Source organism: Bufo bufo, chromosome 2 (assembly GCF_905171765.1).
Source record: "Bufo bufo chromosome 2, aBufBuf1.1, whole genome shotgun sequence".
Classification (NCBI taxonomy): domain Eukaryota; kingdom Metazoa; phylum Chordata; class Amphibia; order Anura; family Bufonidae; genus Bufo; species Bufo bufo.
Window position 1 is genome coordinate 456,011,801 of NC_053390.1, and position 20,465 is coordinate 456,032,265.

At 41.6% G+C, this 20,465-nt stretch overlaps 1 protein-coding gene across 2 annotated transcripts in view; it reads left to right on the forward strand.

The window, feature by feature from the left end:
- Window positions 1–4,156, forward strand: part of PGPEP1 (pyroglutamyl-peptidase I) — an 86,138-nt gene extending 81,982 nt beyond the window's left edge. For both annotated transcript variants that reach the window (XM_040417614.1, XM_040417615.1), the window contains one exon: window positions 1,691–4,156. In XM_040417614.1, the coding sequence (XP_040273548.1) occupies window positions 1,691–1,877 (187 nt within the window). In that variant the 3' untranslated portion in view covers window positions 1,878–4,156. The remainder of the gene's footprint in view (window positions 1–1,690) is intronic.
- Window positions 4,157–20,465: the final 16,309 nt, after the last annotated feature.

The following is a 20,465-nucleotide window of genomic DNA, read 5'->3' on the forward strand; positions in this document are numbered from 1 at the left end:
AAACGCGTCTGGTGGCGGGGACATATGGGCCGCTCACAGACCATATGTCTCGGAGGGCATACGGTCGTGTGCATGAGCCCTAACAGTTATACCACATGCCGGATAAACAAACTGTGCGTTGAAAGCTTCACATTATGGCTTTATATCTACATGAGGAACGAGTCATTTAATGCAGGGCAGTATGTGGCTCAGGTTACCATTGATATATACGAAGCACTACAGAGCATTATCCAACCTAGTGAACTGTGTGGATGTGACTATACTATCAAATAACTTAAACTATTAATCACACATCTGGAGCATAACGACTAATGAGGAAACTGTCTTATATTAATCAAATTTTTTATTCCTATTTTTACTTTTATATTGTAATACATGCGTGAGCTCTGCATCAAAGGGACTTGGTTCATGAAAAAGATGAGATGAATTGTATTTTATGTGGTTTTGTGGAATTATGTGTTTATTTTTATATAGGTGTATTTTCAGTGAATTAGAATATTAAATAGTGTAATTGTGTGCAAATTCATGTGAGCCAGCCATTGTTTTTTATTATTTTTCTTAAGACCTTTTCATTATGCCATTCCTGTTTTCCTCCTCCTTGACATGCTGCTGGTCTGGAGAATTCAATTTAAAATTGGCTATATAGGAGTGCCTTCACATGACCGTTGCAGCCATGAATAGGACTTGTTCTATGAATTGATGAATGAACATCCGGATGCAGACCGCACACGGATCACATCTATGTGCTATCTGTTTTATTGCGGATTCCATAGAAATGAATGGGAAAGGTATCCAAACCACAAAAAAAGCAGATCCCAAATACAGTGGTGTGAATGCTTCCTAAAACAGCATTTGTAAAATTTTAACTATGTAAGTTTGTTGAGGAAAATTTATATCTCTGTCCTATGTATAGTATTTGGAAATCCATTGTAGGGATGTTAGAGTAAAGCTTGCCATATGCATTAGGGCTCACGCACACGACCGTTGTTTTGCGGTCCGTTTTTCACGGATCCTTTGTTCCGTATCTGAGGTATTTTTTTCCTCTAAGTCCTCTTCCGTTCCGTTATATCCGTATGGTTTCCGTATGCGATCCGTTTTTTGCGGATCGTAAACAGTAACTTATTAATCACCAAACACATAAGCAATATGGGCTGGGCATAGCATTTCTACAGTATGGATCCGCAAAATACTGACCCATTTTGCGGACCCATTGACTTGAATGGGGACTTGGACCGTGATTTTCAGACTATAGGACATGCACTACTTTTTTGCTGAACGGAAATACGGAATGCACACTGAGTACCTTCCGTTGTTTTTGCGGACCCATTAAAGTGAATGGTTCGGCATACGGTCCGCAAAAAAAAATGGAATGGAAGCGGAAAGAAAATACGTTCGTGTGCATGAGCCCTTAGTCTTATGTCAGCCAAACCCACCGAGAACGACCGGTTCGGCCAACGTGCTAATGTATGTGTATGAGGGAGTTGGGAGAGATAGCTGTCGGACGACAGACATTTAATGTGTATGGGCAGCTTTAGAAAAATTTGACCTGGAAATATAATGGACAGACCATACAGTCTGCTCTTTGATCAACTGGGCAAGGCAAGATCCTGCTTCCTTTTGTCAAAAGTACTCAGTCTTTAAAGCATGTATGGATGCACTGTATTTTAATAGATTGTCTTTTATCTTACAGGTATCTGTGTGACTTCACTTACTATACTTCTCTGTATGAAAGCCACGGGAAATCTGTGTTCATCCATGTGCCTCCTTTAGGGAAGCCATACACAGCAGCACAGCTGGGAAGAGCACTGCAGACCATCCTACAAGTGATCCTGGACATGGTGGAGCAATCCGAAGACCAGATCAACGGCGATCACTGACAATGAGACAGATTATCGGTTTATCTCATCATTTCTGTATATGAGGAGTGTAACCCTGCCGTGTGTTTGGTTTTTTTTTCTGGCGAAGATTATTTTGTCCTATCTGAATGATTGTGAATTTGCGAGTGCGCAATGTCCACTGTCCTTGCCAAATGTGATTAATGTTGTCTGAAGCTCATATAATGAGGAGTGAAGGGACTATAGGAGTGGAAATGATAGTGTATTTTATTATATTAGGATAATGTGTCTAGCGGATTTTTAAAAATTGTTATTCAATAAATTAGAAGTTTTAATGGGAATAAAAGAGGGAATAGGAAGTTAGTATCATCATTTCATATGGTTTCCAGTTATTACCATGGGGTTATGCAGTATAATTACGTTCAGAGTCTTTATATTTCAGTTGAATAACTTACATGAATTCATTACCCGAAAATAGTATTACCTGTCCCCATTAAATGCAGTACAGTATACAGGCAGCATGTTATAGAGCAGATTGATCTAATTTAAATTACAAGTTTTACTGAAAATGTTCCCATAACACTATCAATCTGCTCAGCTTCTCCTGCTCTATAACATGCTGCCTGCAAATTGCACTGAATTTTGGGGTGATAGGTCCTCTTTAAAGGGGTTTCCATGGTTAAAAAGAGCATGGCTGCCTTAAACAAAAAAACCTGTCCACTGTTTGTCTGGTGTTGAAGTGAATGGGGCTGACATTAATACACACACAGCCTGTGGATAGCTGTGGTGCTGTTTTTGGAAGTAACCATGTATTCCTGATCCTGGACAATCCTTTTTGGAGGGAAGAATGTAAAATAGATTATAAAAGCCTACCATGACTATAATTTTTTTGAAGAATGAATTTACCATATACCGGTGCTGCCTAATTTTGTCACAGTGGCGTTTAAGAAGTCACAAACATCATGTTTGAGACTTTTTTACACCAGAAAAGTTGTGTGGGGGAATGATAATTTCCACACACCATGTCTTGGAATTGTGTTAATTTATTTTGTTTTGTATGTCCTAATTCTTTCATTGGCTATTTCTGATTGTGAGATTTTTTACAGAACGTCTTAACTGTAAGAGTAGGATATACGAAGAACATATGCCATTACTAAATATACCAAATTGGACAAAAGTATCCTTTAACCAGGGTAAAACAATTATATACTTTATTTGGTGTAGATAGGAAAACAGTGTATGCAAGTATGTTGCTGTTTTTTTTTCGATCCGAGGGCTACAGTGTCTTGTTTGTATTCACAGATTTTGTATGGATTTTATCATGTAGAGAAAGCTAATACAAGGTACTTACTAATGTATTGTGATTGTCCATATTGCCTCCTTTGCTGGCTGGATTCAGTTTTTCATTACATTATACACTGCTTGCTTCCATGGTTATGTCCAGCAGCGGTGGCCGTGCTTGCACACTATATAGGAAAAAAACATTGGCTTCTCTGGTGGTTGGGACTGTCTGAGCAAACAGTCATGCATGCACAGCAGTTCCTGTTCTGGCCACCTCTTATCTACAGTGCAGCAGTGGTCATAACCCTTGGAAACAAGCAGTGTATAATGTGATGGAAAAATGAATCAAGCCAGCAAAGGAGGCAATATGGCTAATTACAATACATTAGTTAAGTGCCTTGTATTAACTTTCTCTACATGATAAATGCCATTTGCTGAAGTGAGACATCCCCTTTTAAGGTCTTCACATGAAAGATATGTAAGGCGTGTGCTTAAAAAGTTTGATCTTCTAGAACCGCCCTAATCTTTAGAACAGGGTGTCTGGTCACCCATTCCCATTAGATAAATGGCTGTGTTATAGGGTAAGGGAGATACAGAAACAAGTCAATGAACTTTACTGTTGCAGGATCTCCCATAGACTATAATGAAGAGTAACTGCTTACTTGTTCTTGGGGTCAATGTTGATCCCGGTGGCGAGACGCAAATTGATTTCACCATTAGGCGTGAAAATCTAAAACTATGCACAGGAAGACCCACTGCAAAATACCTAAATACTAAGTTTGAAAATGTTACATTTGTATGATTGGCTTTTATGAAATGTGATCCATACATTGTAGACTGTACTTTTGTACGGTTTAGAATCACTCCTGATTCAGCTTGAAAAGAATAAGAAAAAACTAAATGCATTCCAAAGCTGCAATGTTTGAACAAGGCCTAAAATGAACCCAAAATCTTGAAAGGAATCTGTCACACTGTATTTGCCTACCAAACTAAGCATAGCAGTTATTAGGGCTTGAAGACGCAATTAAATCAGTATCTTTCTTAGGCCTCTTTCAGACGGGCGTTGCGGGAAAATGTGCGGGTGCGTCGCGGGAACACGCGCGATTTTTCCGCGCGAGTGCAAAACATTGTAATGCGTTTTGCACGCACGCACGCACGTACGTGGGAAAAATCACGCATGTTTGGTACCCAAACCCGAACTTCTTCACAGAAGTTCGGGCTTGGGATCGGGGTTGTGTAGATTGTATTATTTTCCCTTATAACATGGTTATAAGGGAAGATAATAGCATTCTGAATACAGAATGCATAGTAAAATAGCGCTGGAGGGGTTAAAAAAAATAAAAATAAAAATTAACTCCCCTTAATCCACTTGCTCGCGCTGCCAGCATCTCGTCTGTCTCCTTCTTTGCTGAACAGGACCTGTGGTGAGCATTCATTCCAGGAACAGGACCTGTGGTGATGTCACTCCGGTCATCACATGGTCCATCACCATGTTAAAAGATCATGTGATGACCGGAGTGACGTCACCACAGGTCCTGTTGCTGCAATGAATGCTCATCACAGGTCCTGTTCAGCAAAGAAGGAGACAGACGAGATGCCGGCAGCGCGAGCAAGTGGTTTAAGGGGAGTTAAATTTTTTATTTTTTTTTTTAACCCATCCAGCGCTATTTTACTATGCATTCTGTATTCAGAATGCTATTATTTTCCCTTATAACCATGTTATAAGAGAAAATAATAATGATCGGGTCTACATCCCGATCGTCTCCTAGCAACCGTGCGTGAAAATCGCACTGCATCCGCACTTGCTTGCGGATGCTTGCGATTTTCACGCAACCCCATTCACTTCTATGGGGCATGCGTTGCGTGAAAAACGCAGAATATAGAGCATGCTGCGATTTTCACGCAACGCACAAGTGATGCGTGAAAATCCCCGCTCATGTGAACAGCCCCATAGAAATGAATGGGTCAGTATTCAGTGCGGGTGCAATGCGTTCAACTCACGCATCTCATCCGCGCGGAATACTCGCCCATGTGAAAGGGGCTTTAGGGCAATCCGTTGCTGCTTTTTCTAGAAAAAGCACTTTGTTCTAATTTACAAATTAGACGTACAGTTCCAGGGCAGGTCCATTCCCCTCGGTGCAGCAGATTAATCCCCTCCTTTCCCATGTTGATTGACAGAGCTAGGCATTTGAATTCTGCTGTCGTCTGGCCTCGTAATCTCGATCATGTGCATTGTACCAGCATTTTGGCACATGGACAGTTCTTCTCACGAGATGCTGTACGGTGCTTGGAAATTTAGAGCTGCCATGATGATCCACTTATTACTATGACTACTGAGAAGTTGCCATCTGCTACTCATTTCTCCTGAAATGCTGCTGCAAGGGAAATGTATTATTAAATGCCAGCCATTCAAATAAGCAGGGAATCCCCCACTGCAAGTTCCATACGTCCTAATAGGGTTTCTAAAAAGGGTTGTCCAGAGGAGACGAGCCCTCTAAGAACTTCTCGTTTTGAGAGCTCCAATAAGGATCTAAACATTTCATAACTGGGTGGGTTCTATATAACTCTTGACTATGATAACAATTATTGCTGCCTCATAATTCACGACCAGTAAGTCTTCTAATAAAAGCATTAAAGCTATGTACACGTTTGTACATAGGCCTTTTCCTACACAAGGATGGAGTATGATGAGGCCAGCAATTAGGGACCAGATGTCTGAGGGTATGTTCACATGGCGAAAATCTGCCCCTAATTCAGCAGTGGAAAGCAATACTCGCCAACAGTTTCTCCATTTATTTTAATGTTAAAAACTCCACCATGTGTGCAGTGTAAATTGGTAGAAGGGTTTTCAGTAGCTGATTTGAAAAACGCTTCAAAAGTGGCATGTTACTTCTTGGAAGCAGATTTGATTGTGGATTCCGTAGAAGTCAATGGGAAAGCAAAAACCTCTCAACCAAATACTCTTCTAATACTGCTGCAAAAACCTCCAGCAAGTGAGAAATCTGCCGCCAAGAGTGACCAGCTACTAATCTGCTACAGATTTTTCTACCGCTGATTTTGCTGTGTTAACTTAGGCTACTTTCACACTAGTGTTTTTTTCGGATCCGTCATGGATTTGCAAAAGCGCTTCCGTTACAATAATACAACTGCATGTATCCGTCATGAACTGATCCGGTTGTATTATGTCTTCTATAGTCATGATGGATCCGTCTTGAACACCATTGAAAGTTAATGGGGGACGGATCCGTTTTCTGTTATGCCAGATTGTATCAGAGAAAACGGATCCGTCCCCATTGACTTGCATTGTGTGCAGGCAGCATTTTGGTGTCCACCTCCAGAGCGGAATGGTGACTGAACGGAGGCAAACTGATGCATTCTGAGCGGAACCTTTTCCATTCAGAAGGCATTGGGGCAAAACTGATCCGTTTTGGACCGATTGTGAGAGCCGCAGGTTGGGCATCCCTGAGCTAAGAAATAACAGGGCATGCATTTCCAGCACATGTCCAGTCTCAGCATGCACAGCCTTAATATTACTTTTAAATATTTTCTGTAACAGACAGTTTGCTTAGCCTCTAGTATTAGGAAAACTTTTTGTACAAATTTGTCAGACTACCTCTGCAGCTTGTGTACTTGAACTTTTCTCGGACGGTGCCTTTATAAAACCTTGCAACATTTCTGGCACAAAAGTATCAAAATTATTGAGTATACAAAGCTTAATGCCTTGTCTTACAAAATGACCTGTATCCTTAAGACAATTGTTGATTGGTTCAACTACATGGCAAGATATAATAGCCATGAATGCACTTCTACCTCTGTACTACTTACATTCCTTATTGTAGTTTTTCTGCAATTATCAGGGCTATATTAACCTACCTACTATACACTGATACATATACTGATTATCATAGGTTCTGGTGTGTGTGTGTGTGTATGTATATATATATATATATATATATATATATATATATATACCAATGGTGATTATACTCGTCAAAGGTGCATCATAAAAATTGTCTTAAAAATATGACTCATTTGATTTGTCTTGTTGGTGCCACATTCTTTGTGCTCTGTAAAAAAATAAAAAAAAGACTTAGGCCTTGTGCACATGTCAGAAGCTGAATGTTAGCACATGTAGTGGCTTTAATTTCATTTCACAATCATAGTCCCTCCTTGTGCTGCTGTTTGGTGCCTCTGTACCGCACCGTGTTTGTTCTCCACAGAAGACCTCCGTTATAAGGCCTCCGATGGAACGTGGTACTTTTTCTTTTCAACATGAAATAGAAGGCCTACAGACCTGAATCGGTGCTTTGTCACAGCTTAAACGTAGATGTTGTTCAGAGCTGTAATAAGGTAGTATGCATGAGGTCTTAGCCCGTTTTCAAATGGCCATAATTGAGCTCCATATGAGAACTGTATATTTTGTGCCATGAACAGCTTGGGATCTTTTCAGAACAAAGCAGTGAAAAGATATGGGAAATGTTTCGGTGGGGATAAAATCCTGTTCCTGTCAGTCTGTTTTCTGCACTCCCATACAAATGAATGGACGACAACCGTGTGTGTGCGGTCCCCTCTTCTTCACTTTGCAGGCCCACCTATCCTAGCGATATGCCCCCAATGTATAAAATGGGCCAACCAATTTCAATACAGACGTCCCATGGTGGAGATCATACTTACCTGGCCCCACCACTGGGATCAATCTGTCACTCTTGGGCCGACTCTTCCTCTCCCTGCAGCACTTAACATCAGTTGACTGGTGGGGATTTGGATGTGACCGCTGCAGCTAATTATAGGCTGCAGTAGTGACCTGCTCCACTTGCGTCACAACTGGTCACGTGACTCAAGGGGAACAGTTTACCGCTGCAGCCTCATCAATGGATGTTGATTTAAGAGCTGCAGGGAGAGGAAGAGCCTGAACCCAGTGGCGGGGACCAAGTAAGTATGATCACTATCAAGGGTCGGCCCCTCTGGGAGGTCTTTATTAGTTTTGGATAATGTCTTTAATGAGTGTTTGGCACTTTTGTTTGGCCAATTACATGCGGCTGTCATTGGGAATATGGGGATGAACAATCGGTAATACACGGGTCAATGTGCTGCTAACAAATAATGATTTTTGGTGCAATCACCCATTTGTCATGTCATCGGTGGAATGCTTACACAGGCAATGATCAGGCAGAAGTGTTGCTCATTCCTGATCATCGGCCCATGTAAAAGCCTACATACGGAGGGCTCATTCAGATGTCCGTATGCTTTTTAGCAAAAATGCGGATCAATTTTTTTCCAGATTAGATTCAGACCTATTCACTTCTATGGGGCCCTTTATTTCCGTTCTATGGCTCCGCAAAACCAATAAAACATGTCCTATACAGTACTTATCAGTGAAAATCAGGACATGGCCCCATTGAAGTCTATGGATCTGCAAAAAATGCGGAATGCAATCCGTTTTTGCGGACATGCTGAACAGTCTGCAAAAAAACTGATCCGCATTTTTGTGGACTGCATACGGCCGTCTAAATGAGGCCTAATGCTTGGGCTCTCTTTTTGACTTGTTACTTTACTGACCTTGTGCTGTGTTTACTTAAATGTGCCACACAACCGGATTTGCCATTTTGGATTCTGCTTCATGTCCACTGTATACCAATTTCACATTGGCTCCCAGGACCTGCAGTTTTAGGCTAGTATGAATGATTTAGATAAGAATGTTGAATGCACTCTTCATGCTGTTTGTTAGTTCTACACAGAAGTCCTTTGCATGTTTTGTGCACAAGATATTTTTATTACATAACAAAGGGTTTGATAAAAACCTCTGAAAAGAATAGACGCTGTTGCAAATAATTCATGTGGGTGCTTTTTTATACAATTGCTGAGGCAGTAGAATCCATGTAAAAGATTTAAAAGGGGCTCTTATAGCACAAGTGCCTTTTGTAGTGTATCCAACACAGTACCCTTGTATGACCAACTGTCATCTTTGAATCTGAAATGTAATACCTTTTTATAGGAGATTCCAGACTAATATAAAAATTCTACCTGGTTAGGCCAAATTCTTATCTTTGTGGTACACTGTTGGTTTGTGAACACAGATTTTTATAATTTCTCCAACTCTTGGCTCAATAGACCTGACTTCCCAGGGCATACAACCCGGCATTACTCAGACTCAACTTTGATATACTACAATTCTCTAAATTTGACCACCATTTGTATTTGGCACATCTGCCGAACCTCATCTAAAACAATTAGGTTTGTAAGATCTGAATGATTTACACTTTATCTCCCATAGTTACTCTGTGTTTTGGACAGATAAATCTTAAAGGGTTTGTATGAGATAAGAAATAGGTTCTGTTTCTGCAATATAGCCTGACAAGAATGGCAATGCTTATGTGAAAAGAAACTTTCTAATGTCATATCCCTTTTAAGTACAATGTTTCCTTATTGCCAATAGCAACCAGAGCTCAGCTTAAAGGGTACCTGTCAGCAGAGTTTGATATTAACCTACTGCCATGGTGTGCTCAAATACTTTTGTAGATGGCCTGTTGAAATCTCTGGCCTGAGAGAAAGTGAAGTTATAAAATCAGTGTACTACTGTCCAATAGTGATCTGCTGATCCAGAGACACTTTCTGCTTCATAACTTTAGTTTCTCCCTCCTACTAAAACCAGTGATTTCAACAAGGTCATCTCTGCAAAGGTATTTACAAGCACATATGTAGCATGCCGATAGTTTAAAGTTGATGTTTAGATAATGGGTAAAATGGTTTAAAATGCTCTCCATACCGACACCCCTCTCCCCCCACTGCTGTTCCAATGTTTACCAGGTTATTGCTAGTCTCTTCTTTCTGGATCAGGCTTGACACACAGGCTGTACTGTCCTGCTAAGTGCACGCGCGCACAGCGTCATTGGTTGCTATGACGCTGTGCGCGCGGCAGGCCGGGTTTTCTCAGACCACGGTCCGTGAAAATCCACGTATGTGTAAATGAGGCCTTAGTTGGGACATTGCTGAGGCCAATAACTGGCTGTGTGTGCATCTCCTGTTTATTTCCTGTGTGTCAAATCTGGACCTTAAAGCGGAGGTCCAGTAGGTGTTGGAAAGAACACAGCAGGGAATCGGTGAGATGAGTAGTGTGTGTGTGTTTTTTTTTTTTTTTGTTTTTTTTTACTCCATTGTCAATGTAATTTATCCCACCGGCCAACCTCTTTAATATTGAAAACTTGCTAACCGGTTCTAAGGCTTCATTCAAGCCCGATTATTAAGAATTGTCCATCTTGTGACTGCAATACACAGATGATTTTCAGTATGCAAGTAAGTCTATATATGTCTGCATAGTACACTATGTGGGCATATGGGCCAGCTGACACCCTCACTGGCCTGCTGACACCCATGCCATGTGTTTTTCCACACAGATCTGAAAAAAATTGACAAAATAGCACCCTTCGCTTTTATGGGTCTATGTGATGTCTGTTGTACAAACAGATGTAAATTACATTTGTATGATTCAGTCCTAAGTCTTTTAAAGGTCTCTGGAGAAGCTAAACTTTGGGTGCTATGGGCAATAAGCCATTTTTCTAATGGACATTTTTAGTATGTATCTTTATATTATACAGTAATTATCTTTCAAAATATCTTTATACTCCTATGAACAAGAAAGTATGAACTTCTCAGGTATTGTTCTTATCTTATACATTATTTCATTTAAACATGAGGATAAAACCAGTTTAGCCTCAAGTTGCAGCGCCTTGCAATGCCAAATGTTTACCATAATTTAAGGGCTGTTATCCAAGTCTTTGTCGTTTTATTGTGTCCATTCTGGTAACTTTTTTCAGTTGAATAAAAATGTGTCATTTCAACAAGATGAGCCATGTGTTTCTGTGTTAATTTTCATTTCTAAATGAAAAAAGAAGAAATTAATAAGTTTTTAAGAGCTTGTGCACCAGGGTTGTCATAGAGATAAATACATCCACTGTCATACCGTGAGTCTTTTCCTGTCGGACTTTACAGAAAAAAAATTGGAGCATTGGATGCCATGTGTATTTTGCCCCTAGAAGTGCTAAAGCTGCTTTTCTACTTTGGGTGATTCATGGCATGCACACAGGATGTTAATGTAGGTATTTGACTTGATTTATTGAATTTGCTTGTTTGTCATTGAAAGGTGCAATCAAAATGTGTGACCGCAGTTTCTTCATCGGTCTTGAAATATTTTCAAAATTAATATACAGCTCAGTGCATGATTTATTTTTAAGTAGAATTCTAGTATACCTTGTCAGGCAATGGGTGTGGAACCACCAAACTGATTTGACTTAGGCTGCGTTCACACGAGCGTGTCCGGATTAGTTCCGGATGCGTCCCGGTGTGTTGCGGCAAACCCGCGCGAGTAGGAATGCAATTGCAGTCAGTTTTGACTGCGATTGCGTTCCGATGTTCAGTTTTTATCGCGCGTGTGCAATGTGTTTTGCACGCGCGTGATAAAAAACCGACTGTGGTACCCAGACCCGAACTTCTTTACTGAAGTTCAGGTTTGGGTTCGGTGTTGTGTAGATGTTATTATTTTCCCTTATAACATGGTTATAAGGGAAAATAATAGCATTCTGAATACAGAATGCATAGTAGGTGATCAATTGAGGGTTAAAAAAAAATAAAAATTAACTCACCTTGTCCTCTTGTTCGCGTAGTTCTCCCGGTCTTTAGTTCTTTAAAAAGATGAACTATGGGCTAAAGGACCTTTGGTGACGTCAGATCACATGCTCCAATCACATGGTACATAATTAACATGATAATGCTCCGTGCCTCTCGGTGACCTTTTTACTACAAAATCACAGTGAGATAAAGTGGTCACCGTTATTTTGTAGTAAAAGGGTCACAGAGAGGCAAAGAGCATTATGAATTATGTTAATGTGCCGTGCCTTTGCTGTCCAGACCGGGGCTTGGCACTCTTTCACGCAGTGAATTCCACACACTGGATCCGCTCGGGTGAAAGAGCCCTAAGGATGTTATCCTGGAAGTCCCTGGTTTCCTTTACTTAACCCCTTTATCTGGATTTTGCTGCTGGTGAACAACCAGACCACTATCTCCTGGAGTAGTCTGTTTGACAACTGATTAACAGGGGTCAAGAGACATCAGTGTGGAACATTGAAGGGTAAGACCAACTGTAGTCATGAACAGGCTGAGGTCAGGGGCAGTCAGAGCATGTACAATCCAATAAACAGTCCAAAGTCGAGATGGGCAGCTCAGGGTCAGTATGGAGGTCAGGCAGAGAAGGGTCAATTCCAATAAACAGGCTGTGCATGTTGATAAATGTATAAGAGGACACTTTTTCAGGGCACTAGTGGACTAGAACCTATTATTGTTCATGCACCCTCCCATAGGAGAAGATGCTTAAAGTACCCTAAGGAGGCCAGCCATTGACTGCTGAGCAAAGCAGCAGCTGCCACAGGCACCAAATTTATGGATGTCACATTTCTATCTTAGGCTACTTTCACACTAGCGTTGTTTGACTCCGGCGTTCAATTCCGACACCGGAACTGCCCGCCGGATCCGGAAAAACGTGTGAAAACGCATTACATTTGAATCCTGATCAGGATTTTGATCACAATGAAAAAAATGCATTGGAAAAAAACGGATCTTTTTTTCACATTTTTCAGGTTTAACATGCAAAAGCCGGATCCGGTTTGACGGAACACACGGCGCCGGATCCGGTGTTAATGCAAGTCAATGGGAAAAAGGCCGGATCCGGCGTTCAGTCAAAGTGTTCAGGATTTTTGGCCGGAGGGAAAAATACAACATGCTACGGTTTTCTGAAAAGCCTGATCAGTCAAAAAGATTGAACTGAAGACATCCTGATGCATCCTGAACGGATTACTCTCCATTCAGAATGCATTAGGATAAAACTGATCAGTTCTTTTCCGGATTTGAGCCCCTAGGACGGAACTCAGCGCTGGAAAAGAAAAACACTAGTGTGAAAGTACCCTTAAGATGTTATTCCACTTTATATGCCACCCTTTTACTGAAGAAAGATTGCAACAGTATTAAGACTTTAAGTAGCAGTTGATAAATCTGACTTAAATCAGCTAGACCGGGTAAACCACCTCCACTTACGCACTCAATTGTCAAAACTGGAGTGAGTGGGCTAAAAAGACAAAATGTTGCCAACTTTTTGTGCAGGTAAGCTAAAACAGTCACGAAGTCTAATTTTGCAACTTTTTTAAAGCAAAATTTCAGTCGCGCCAGGTCTAATAAATCCCCCCCGTTTGTATGTGTGTACTTTCACACTTGCTGTAGCCTTTTCCTGCAGGCTTTTCCCAAATTTGTTCAGTAGGATTGATTTATTTTAAAAACTATTTTAAGGAATTTGGGTTTCATTGTTTCATCATATAATATACTAATGCATTGATAAATGATAAATATTTTTTGAGTGACTCATGGAGGTGTCCATGATTTTGAAAAGAAACAGTGCTCTCTTCCTGAAAACAAAAAAAATTAGAACAAAGGCTCATAGTGTTTAATAAAGGATTCAATCAGGGATGCTCAACCTGCGGCCCTCCAGCTGTTGCAAAACTTCCAGCATGCCTGGACATCCTACAGCACGGCATGGTGGGAGTTGTAGTTTTACAACAGCTGGAGGGTCGCAGGTTGAGGCTCCCTGAATTACAACATTTGCAGCATGTGTGTACCTCTTGGCATTTTAGGATATGTTAAAATACCCAATGTGTATTTCTCAAAATACAAAACACTGCAAACAATATTGAAGTTGAGGCATAAGAAGCTCCAAAGTTATCGTATTCTATTACCCATGGACCCACGTAAACCTGGAACCAGCGATGCCAAGCAGATGAAAGTTTTTATTCAAGACACAATGGTAGCTAGCATTCAGTATTTAATTGCAGCATCTAACTGTGCTCCCTATGCCCCTTCTCCCCTAGCATGTGTGAGCTGAACTACCATCTTCCAGGTATAGCAGAAATATGACTTTCCACATTCTGATGTTCAGCAGTTCTTAAATAACCCCTTCGGGGCTCTGCCATTTTTCACCTTAAAGGGGTATTCCCATCTCAGACACCGCTGGGACCCGCACTTACAAAGAGAATGAATCAGGGAACGCTGTGGCTGGAGGACCCCGGATTTTCTGGGGTCTGACCACCACCAAGCGCTGCTCCCATAGAGGTGAATGGGAGTGCACCGTGCATGCACGCCCCTTGCTCTCATTCATTTCTATGGAGCAGATTGCAATAGCCAAGCCAGCGCCTGGCTATTTTCGGCGGCCCCATAGAAATGAATGGAGGGCGGCTGCGCATGCGCAGTGCACCCTGCATTCATTTCCCTGCTCAGTTCCCATTGTAGGTGCGGGTCCCAGCGGTGTCACTTTGTGGTGATAACTTTTTAAAATGCTTTCACTTATCCAGGCCATTCTGAGATTGTTTTCTCGTCACATATTTTTTTAAAAAATACCAAATTTAATTGGAAAATTTGCAAATTTCAATTTCTCTCTTTTTAAAATACATAGTAATATCTCCAAAAATAGTTATTACTTTACATTCCCCATATGTCTACTTCATGTTTGGATCATGTTTTGAAAATTACATTTTATTTTTTTTGGGATGTTAGAAGTTTAGAAGCAAATCTTACCCATTACCCAATTTTTTAAGGACCAGTTCAGTTATGAAGTCCCTTTGTGGTGCTTGCATATTAGAAACCACCCCTTTTTAGAACCTACACCCCTCAGGCTATCCAAAACTGTTTTTACTAACTTTGTTAACCCTTTAGATGCCCCACTAGAGTTAAAGGAAAATAGGAATTAAATTTCAAAATTTCACTTTTTTTTTTTTTTTTTTAGCAGATTTAAAATTTTAATCCATTTCTCTGCAACACAGAAAACAGGGTTAACAGCCAAACAAAACTCAAAATCTATTACCCTGATTCTGGAGTTTACAGAAACACCCCATATGTGCTCAGAGTGGAAGGAGAGCCGATTTAGCTGGAATGGTAATTGGGAGCTATGTCGCATATGATGACACCCTGAGGTGGCCCTACAGTGGAAACCCCCCAAAAAGTGACCCCATTTTGGAAACTACACCCCTCAAGGAATCTTTCAAGGTGTGTAGTGAGCACTTTGACCTTAAAGGTGTTTCCTAGAATTAGGAAACACTTGGCAGTGAAAATGAAACATTGCATTTTTTTCGAGAAATTGCTTTACACCCACATTTTTCACTTTCCCAAAGGGATAACAGGACAAAATGCACCCCACATTTTGTTCCCCATTTCCCCCGAATACGGCATCACCCCATATGTGCTCAAAAAATGATGTATGGGCGCACAGCAGGGCTCTAGAGTCAAACAGCAAAATATGGACTTTGCTGGCCTGAATTGGCAGACATGGATTTTAGGTGCCATGTCACATTTAAAAAAAAATTCCCGAGGTCCTCAAATTAAAACCTCAAGAAGTTACCCCATTTTGGAAAGTGCACCCCTGTACAAACATTTTAAGGGGTGGAAAGGGCACTTTTGACCTAACAGGTTTTTCACAGAAATTAATATGTAGTGGTTGGTGAAAAGTGGATCTGTAAGCTATGCGGACTAAATCGGAGATATAAGGTGGTAAAACTTCAGGGTACATCAAGGATGAAATTAAATGAATACTTTATAGATGAGTGGTAGATTTTAAAACACTCCTGCATGCGCAGGCCAGGTTTTTCAGGACAGGTTTTGCAGTGGTAAATGGTGTCTTTCCTTATCCGCCTTTTGGAACACACCCTGCATATTTTTTGGGTCCTTCCCTTGCTTGCTGTCTAGGGGACTTGACCTGGAAAATATTGCCCTGGTACAACACAGGCATCATGACTTCCTGAAGTACTGGGACCCTCCCCGGCCTAGCTTTTAAAAATTAGGGCCTTAACAACCACCTCTTGGAACTGAAGGAAAGTTCCTGTGTGGCATGCAGATTGAAATAGCATGTACGCATTGCATATTGCCATCTATGCAATGTGTACGGACAGCTTTTTGTACCACACTTTCGTTTTTCATGTGGCACTGTAGGGCTTCCGAAGTTGATCTGAAAGATCCATCCCTCCCATGTGCCTGTAGTAGTCCAGGATACGAACTGGTTTTGGGGTAGTGGTTGTGGTACCTCGTAGAGCAGCAGGGGAGCTGGTGTTAGTGTGAATGGTGGTCTGTACAAGGACCACCAGCATGTTCTTTCTCATGGAGAAGAGCCCTACTTTCACCCATTCTCAGTGGTTGCCCTACCAGGGATCTAGGAAGGCCTCTTAGATTTTTGCGCACTGTGCCGCAAGCCACAGTACCTCTGGCAGTTAGGGACATAAATAGGGGTATGCTGGTATAATAGTTATCCACATAGAGGTGGTAACCCTTATCCAGCAGTGGGTGCAGAAAGTCCAACACGATCTTCCCACTAACTCCTAGGATTGGGGGGGGGGGGGGGCGGGCATTCTGAGGGTTCTATCTGGGAATCTTGTAGGTGTACCCGGAGCTACTCTCACAAAGATTGTAAATCTTTATGCCATACCTTGCCCGTTTGCTAGGCAGATACTGACTGAATCTAATCCTCCCTTTGAAAAGTAATAGGGACTCATCTACACAGACATTTTTATATCTGGGTTGTACACCTCAGCAAACTTGGTGTTAAAGTGGTCAATGACGTTTTGGGGTGGACACTGTGCATTATCGTTGTAGTGTAGGAATTTCCGAATTTACTCAAATCGCTTCCAGGTTATGGTCTTACTGTAAATTGGAGTCTAGTAGAAAATGTCTGAACTCCAATATTATCTAACGTTTTGGCTTCTTTACAACACCCATATGCAGCACGAGTCCCCAAAACCTCATCATCTCTTCTGCACTTACTGGGGTCCAACCTAGGGGTGTAGCATATGCTGATGTAGGGTTCTGAGCAATGAACTGTTGGGCGTAAAAATTGGTTTGGGCCACCATTAAATTTACAAAATCTTCAGAGAAGAAGAATTTGAAAAGAGCTAGTTCAGTGAAGCCCGCACAGTCTATCTGTATTCCGGTGCTGCCCTCAAAATACGGAATTTGGGGCTGATAATCGTCAGGGGGTGGGGTCCATATGGGCTCATTCTAGGGGGCTGCCTCAGCTGTTTTTCTGGGGTGCCTTTTAGAGGGTCCCTCATCAGCGGATGATGATGATGAGGGGGTAGAGAAAAGTGGCATCCTCTTCTCCCTCACTGGCAGACTCCGTATCAGAGGCAAGATATGAGTATGCCTCTTCAGCTGAGTATACTCGTTGGGACGGACAGGCCATTTTTATTGGGGTGTTAAATGTGTAAACCTTTAGTGTGAGGGGTGTGTATGTTGGGTTTTCACACATGAAGGGGCTTGTAATAAATTTGAAATACAGAAAAAAGGAGTAGAAAAAAAAAGTTAAAAAATTAATTACAGGTGCACGATGCACGCACAAAGATGTTGCCTTCGTGCAAAATTCTACACTAACGCTACCTAACTAAAATTGATTTCTATATATATATGTATATGGAGATTTATATATATATATAGATAGATAGTTATAACTAACTACACAAAGAAAGAAAAAAAAATCTGCAAAGTATAATGAGCAGACCGGTCAGAAAAATGAATGTTTCTGATCAGCGCTCAGCAGGTGCAGGACACACACGCACCGATATTATGTGCGTGCAAAAATCTACACTAACACTACCTAAAATTGATTTCTATTTAACACTAAATGTATTTTTTACACCCAAAAAAAGAAAGAAAACCGCACAAAAGCGACTAGTAAAAAAAATGGTTTCTATTGGTGCTCGGGGCTGCAGAACGCACGCAAGATGACGTTTGGTGCATCTGTGCTGACACTGCAGTATACAAATTTACTGCAGATACAAAAAAAAAAACATCTAAAAATCAACTTCTATACAGTGCCTTGCAAAAGTATTCACCCCCCCTTGACTTTTTTCATATTTTGTTACATTAAAGCCTTAATTTTAATGTTTTGTATATCTGAATTTTATGTGATGGATCAGAACACAATAGTCTAAGTTGGTGAATTGAAATGAGAAAAAGAAAAAAAAAATTAATAAAATATAAAAAAATAAAACTATTGTTTAGAAAAAGAAAGCAGAAAATTGTCTTGTTCATATGTATTCACCCCCTTTGTTAGGAAGCCCATAAAAAGCTCTAGTGCAACCAATTACCTTCAGAAGTTACATAGCGTATTTTTCCCCCCATAAGATGCACTTTTTTTCCCCCCAAAAGTGGGGGGAAAGTGCCCCTGCGTCTTATGGGGCGAATGCTGGCAATTTTACATCTCAGTCTGCGATATATTAGGGAGGAGGGACTGAAGTTGGTGGGGAGAGCGGCGGGCAGTGCAGGCCCTGTGCTCTGGCCCCGCCGCTCAGTATGTACTGTTTTATACGTAGTGTTAATCATCATATCTAAACTGAGTAATGATGCGCTCCCCATGTGTACCGTACTTACATGTCACGCTCCTGTAGTAAGCACTAGCAGGCAGGCCGGGCGGCCGTAACTCACTGAGGTCACGTGCCTGCTCCGCCAACTTTATGAATGAAGCAGGCGGAGCAGGCATGTGATCTCCGTGAGTTACGGCCTGCTGCTAGTGCTTACTACAGGAGCGTGACATGTAAGTACGGTACACATGGGGAGCATATCATTACTCAGTTTAGATATGATGATTAACACTACGTAGAATACAGTACATACTGAGCGGTGGGGCCAGAGTACAGTGCCTGCACTGCCTGCCGCTCTCCCCGCCTTATCCAGCCCCTCCCTAGGAATCTGTGGATGGGATAATGATGGGGGGGGGGGGTCTGTGGATGGCATTATGATGGGGGGGGATCTGTGGATGGGACTGTTATGGGGAGGATCTGTGGATGACACATAGCATTGTCATCCACAGATCCACCACCCCATAACAGTGCCATCCACAGATCCCCCCCCCCACCATCTTAATGTCATCCACAGACCCCCCCCCATCATAATGCCATCCACAGCTCCCCCCCATAACAGTGCCATCCACAAATCCACCACCCCATAACAGTGCATCATCCACAGATCCCCCATAATAGTGTCATGCACAGACCGCCATTAGTTCAAACCCACCAAAAGCACACCTTTTGGTTAGGATATATATTTTTCTTATTTTCCTCCTCAAAAACCTAGGTGCTTATGGGCTGGTGCGTCTTATAGGGCGAAAAATACGGTAATTAGTGAAATGATGTCTACCTGTGTGCAATCTAAGTTTCACATGATCTGTCATTACATACAGTGCTGCCCATAATTATTCATACCCCTGGCAAATTTTGACTTAAAGTTACTTTTAATTCAACCAGCAAGTAATTTTTTGACAGGAAATGACAGGTGTCTCCCAAAATATAATAAGACAATGTACAAGAGGCATTATTGTGGGGGGAAAAAAAAATTCTCAGCTTTTATTTACATTTAAAGGGGTTGTCCGGTATTGGGGACATTGTTCTAATTGTACAACAGTAAAACAAATATTACACACATAACTATCCTAACTTTGCCACACATGTCTGATGCCCCGTTTTCATATAGCAAATTCTAAGTCGGAAGTGCCTATTTTCTCATAGTCAGTGACGTACCGGGTCCCTTGCTGCAGAGCGAAGCCTCTTCTTCCGCTTCCCAGGGAGCCCAGTGACGTCACCAACAGCCTCTGTAATTATTCAGGTCGCAGGGAGGGGCTGTAACTAGGCTGGAAGACATTGCGCTAAGCCACGCCCCTCCAGCCCGGTGACGTCACCATCAGCCTCAGTAATTGTGTAGATCGCAGGGAGGGGCGGTGACTAGGCTGTAAGACATTGCGCTAAGCCACGCCCCTCCGGTCCGGTGACGTCACCAGGCATGGCACTTTCTAATGAATGGAGGCGGAATATTAATGAGGGGGTGCAGATGATAGTTGGCTGTAACCACGTGATGCCGCGCTGCGCTGGAACCCACAGTGCAGTGCGGCAGGAAGTTAGGCAAAGATAAACATATATGTAAACAATGCGTGGGGGACCATCGGAGCCATGTAGAAGTGGCGAAAATACCTCAACACATATGGGGGGAACTTTAATCAACTGTTAATAGTGAGTACACTTAAAAAATATATATATATTTGATCCCGGACAACCCCTTTAAGCAAAAAGTGTCCAGTCGAAAATTATTCATACCCTTCTCAATAATCAATAGAAAAGCCTTTATTGGCTATTACAGCAATCAAACGCTTCCTATAATTGCAGACCAGCTTTTTGCATGTCTCCACAGATATTTTTGCCCATTCATCTTTAGCAATGAGCTCCAAATCTTTCAGGTTGGAGGGTCTTCTTGCCATCACCCTGATCTTTAGCTCCCTCCACA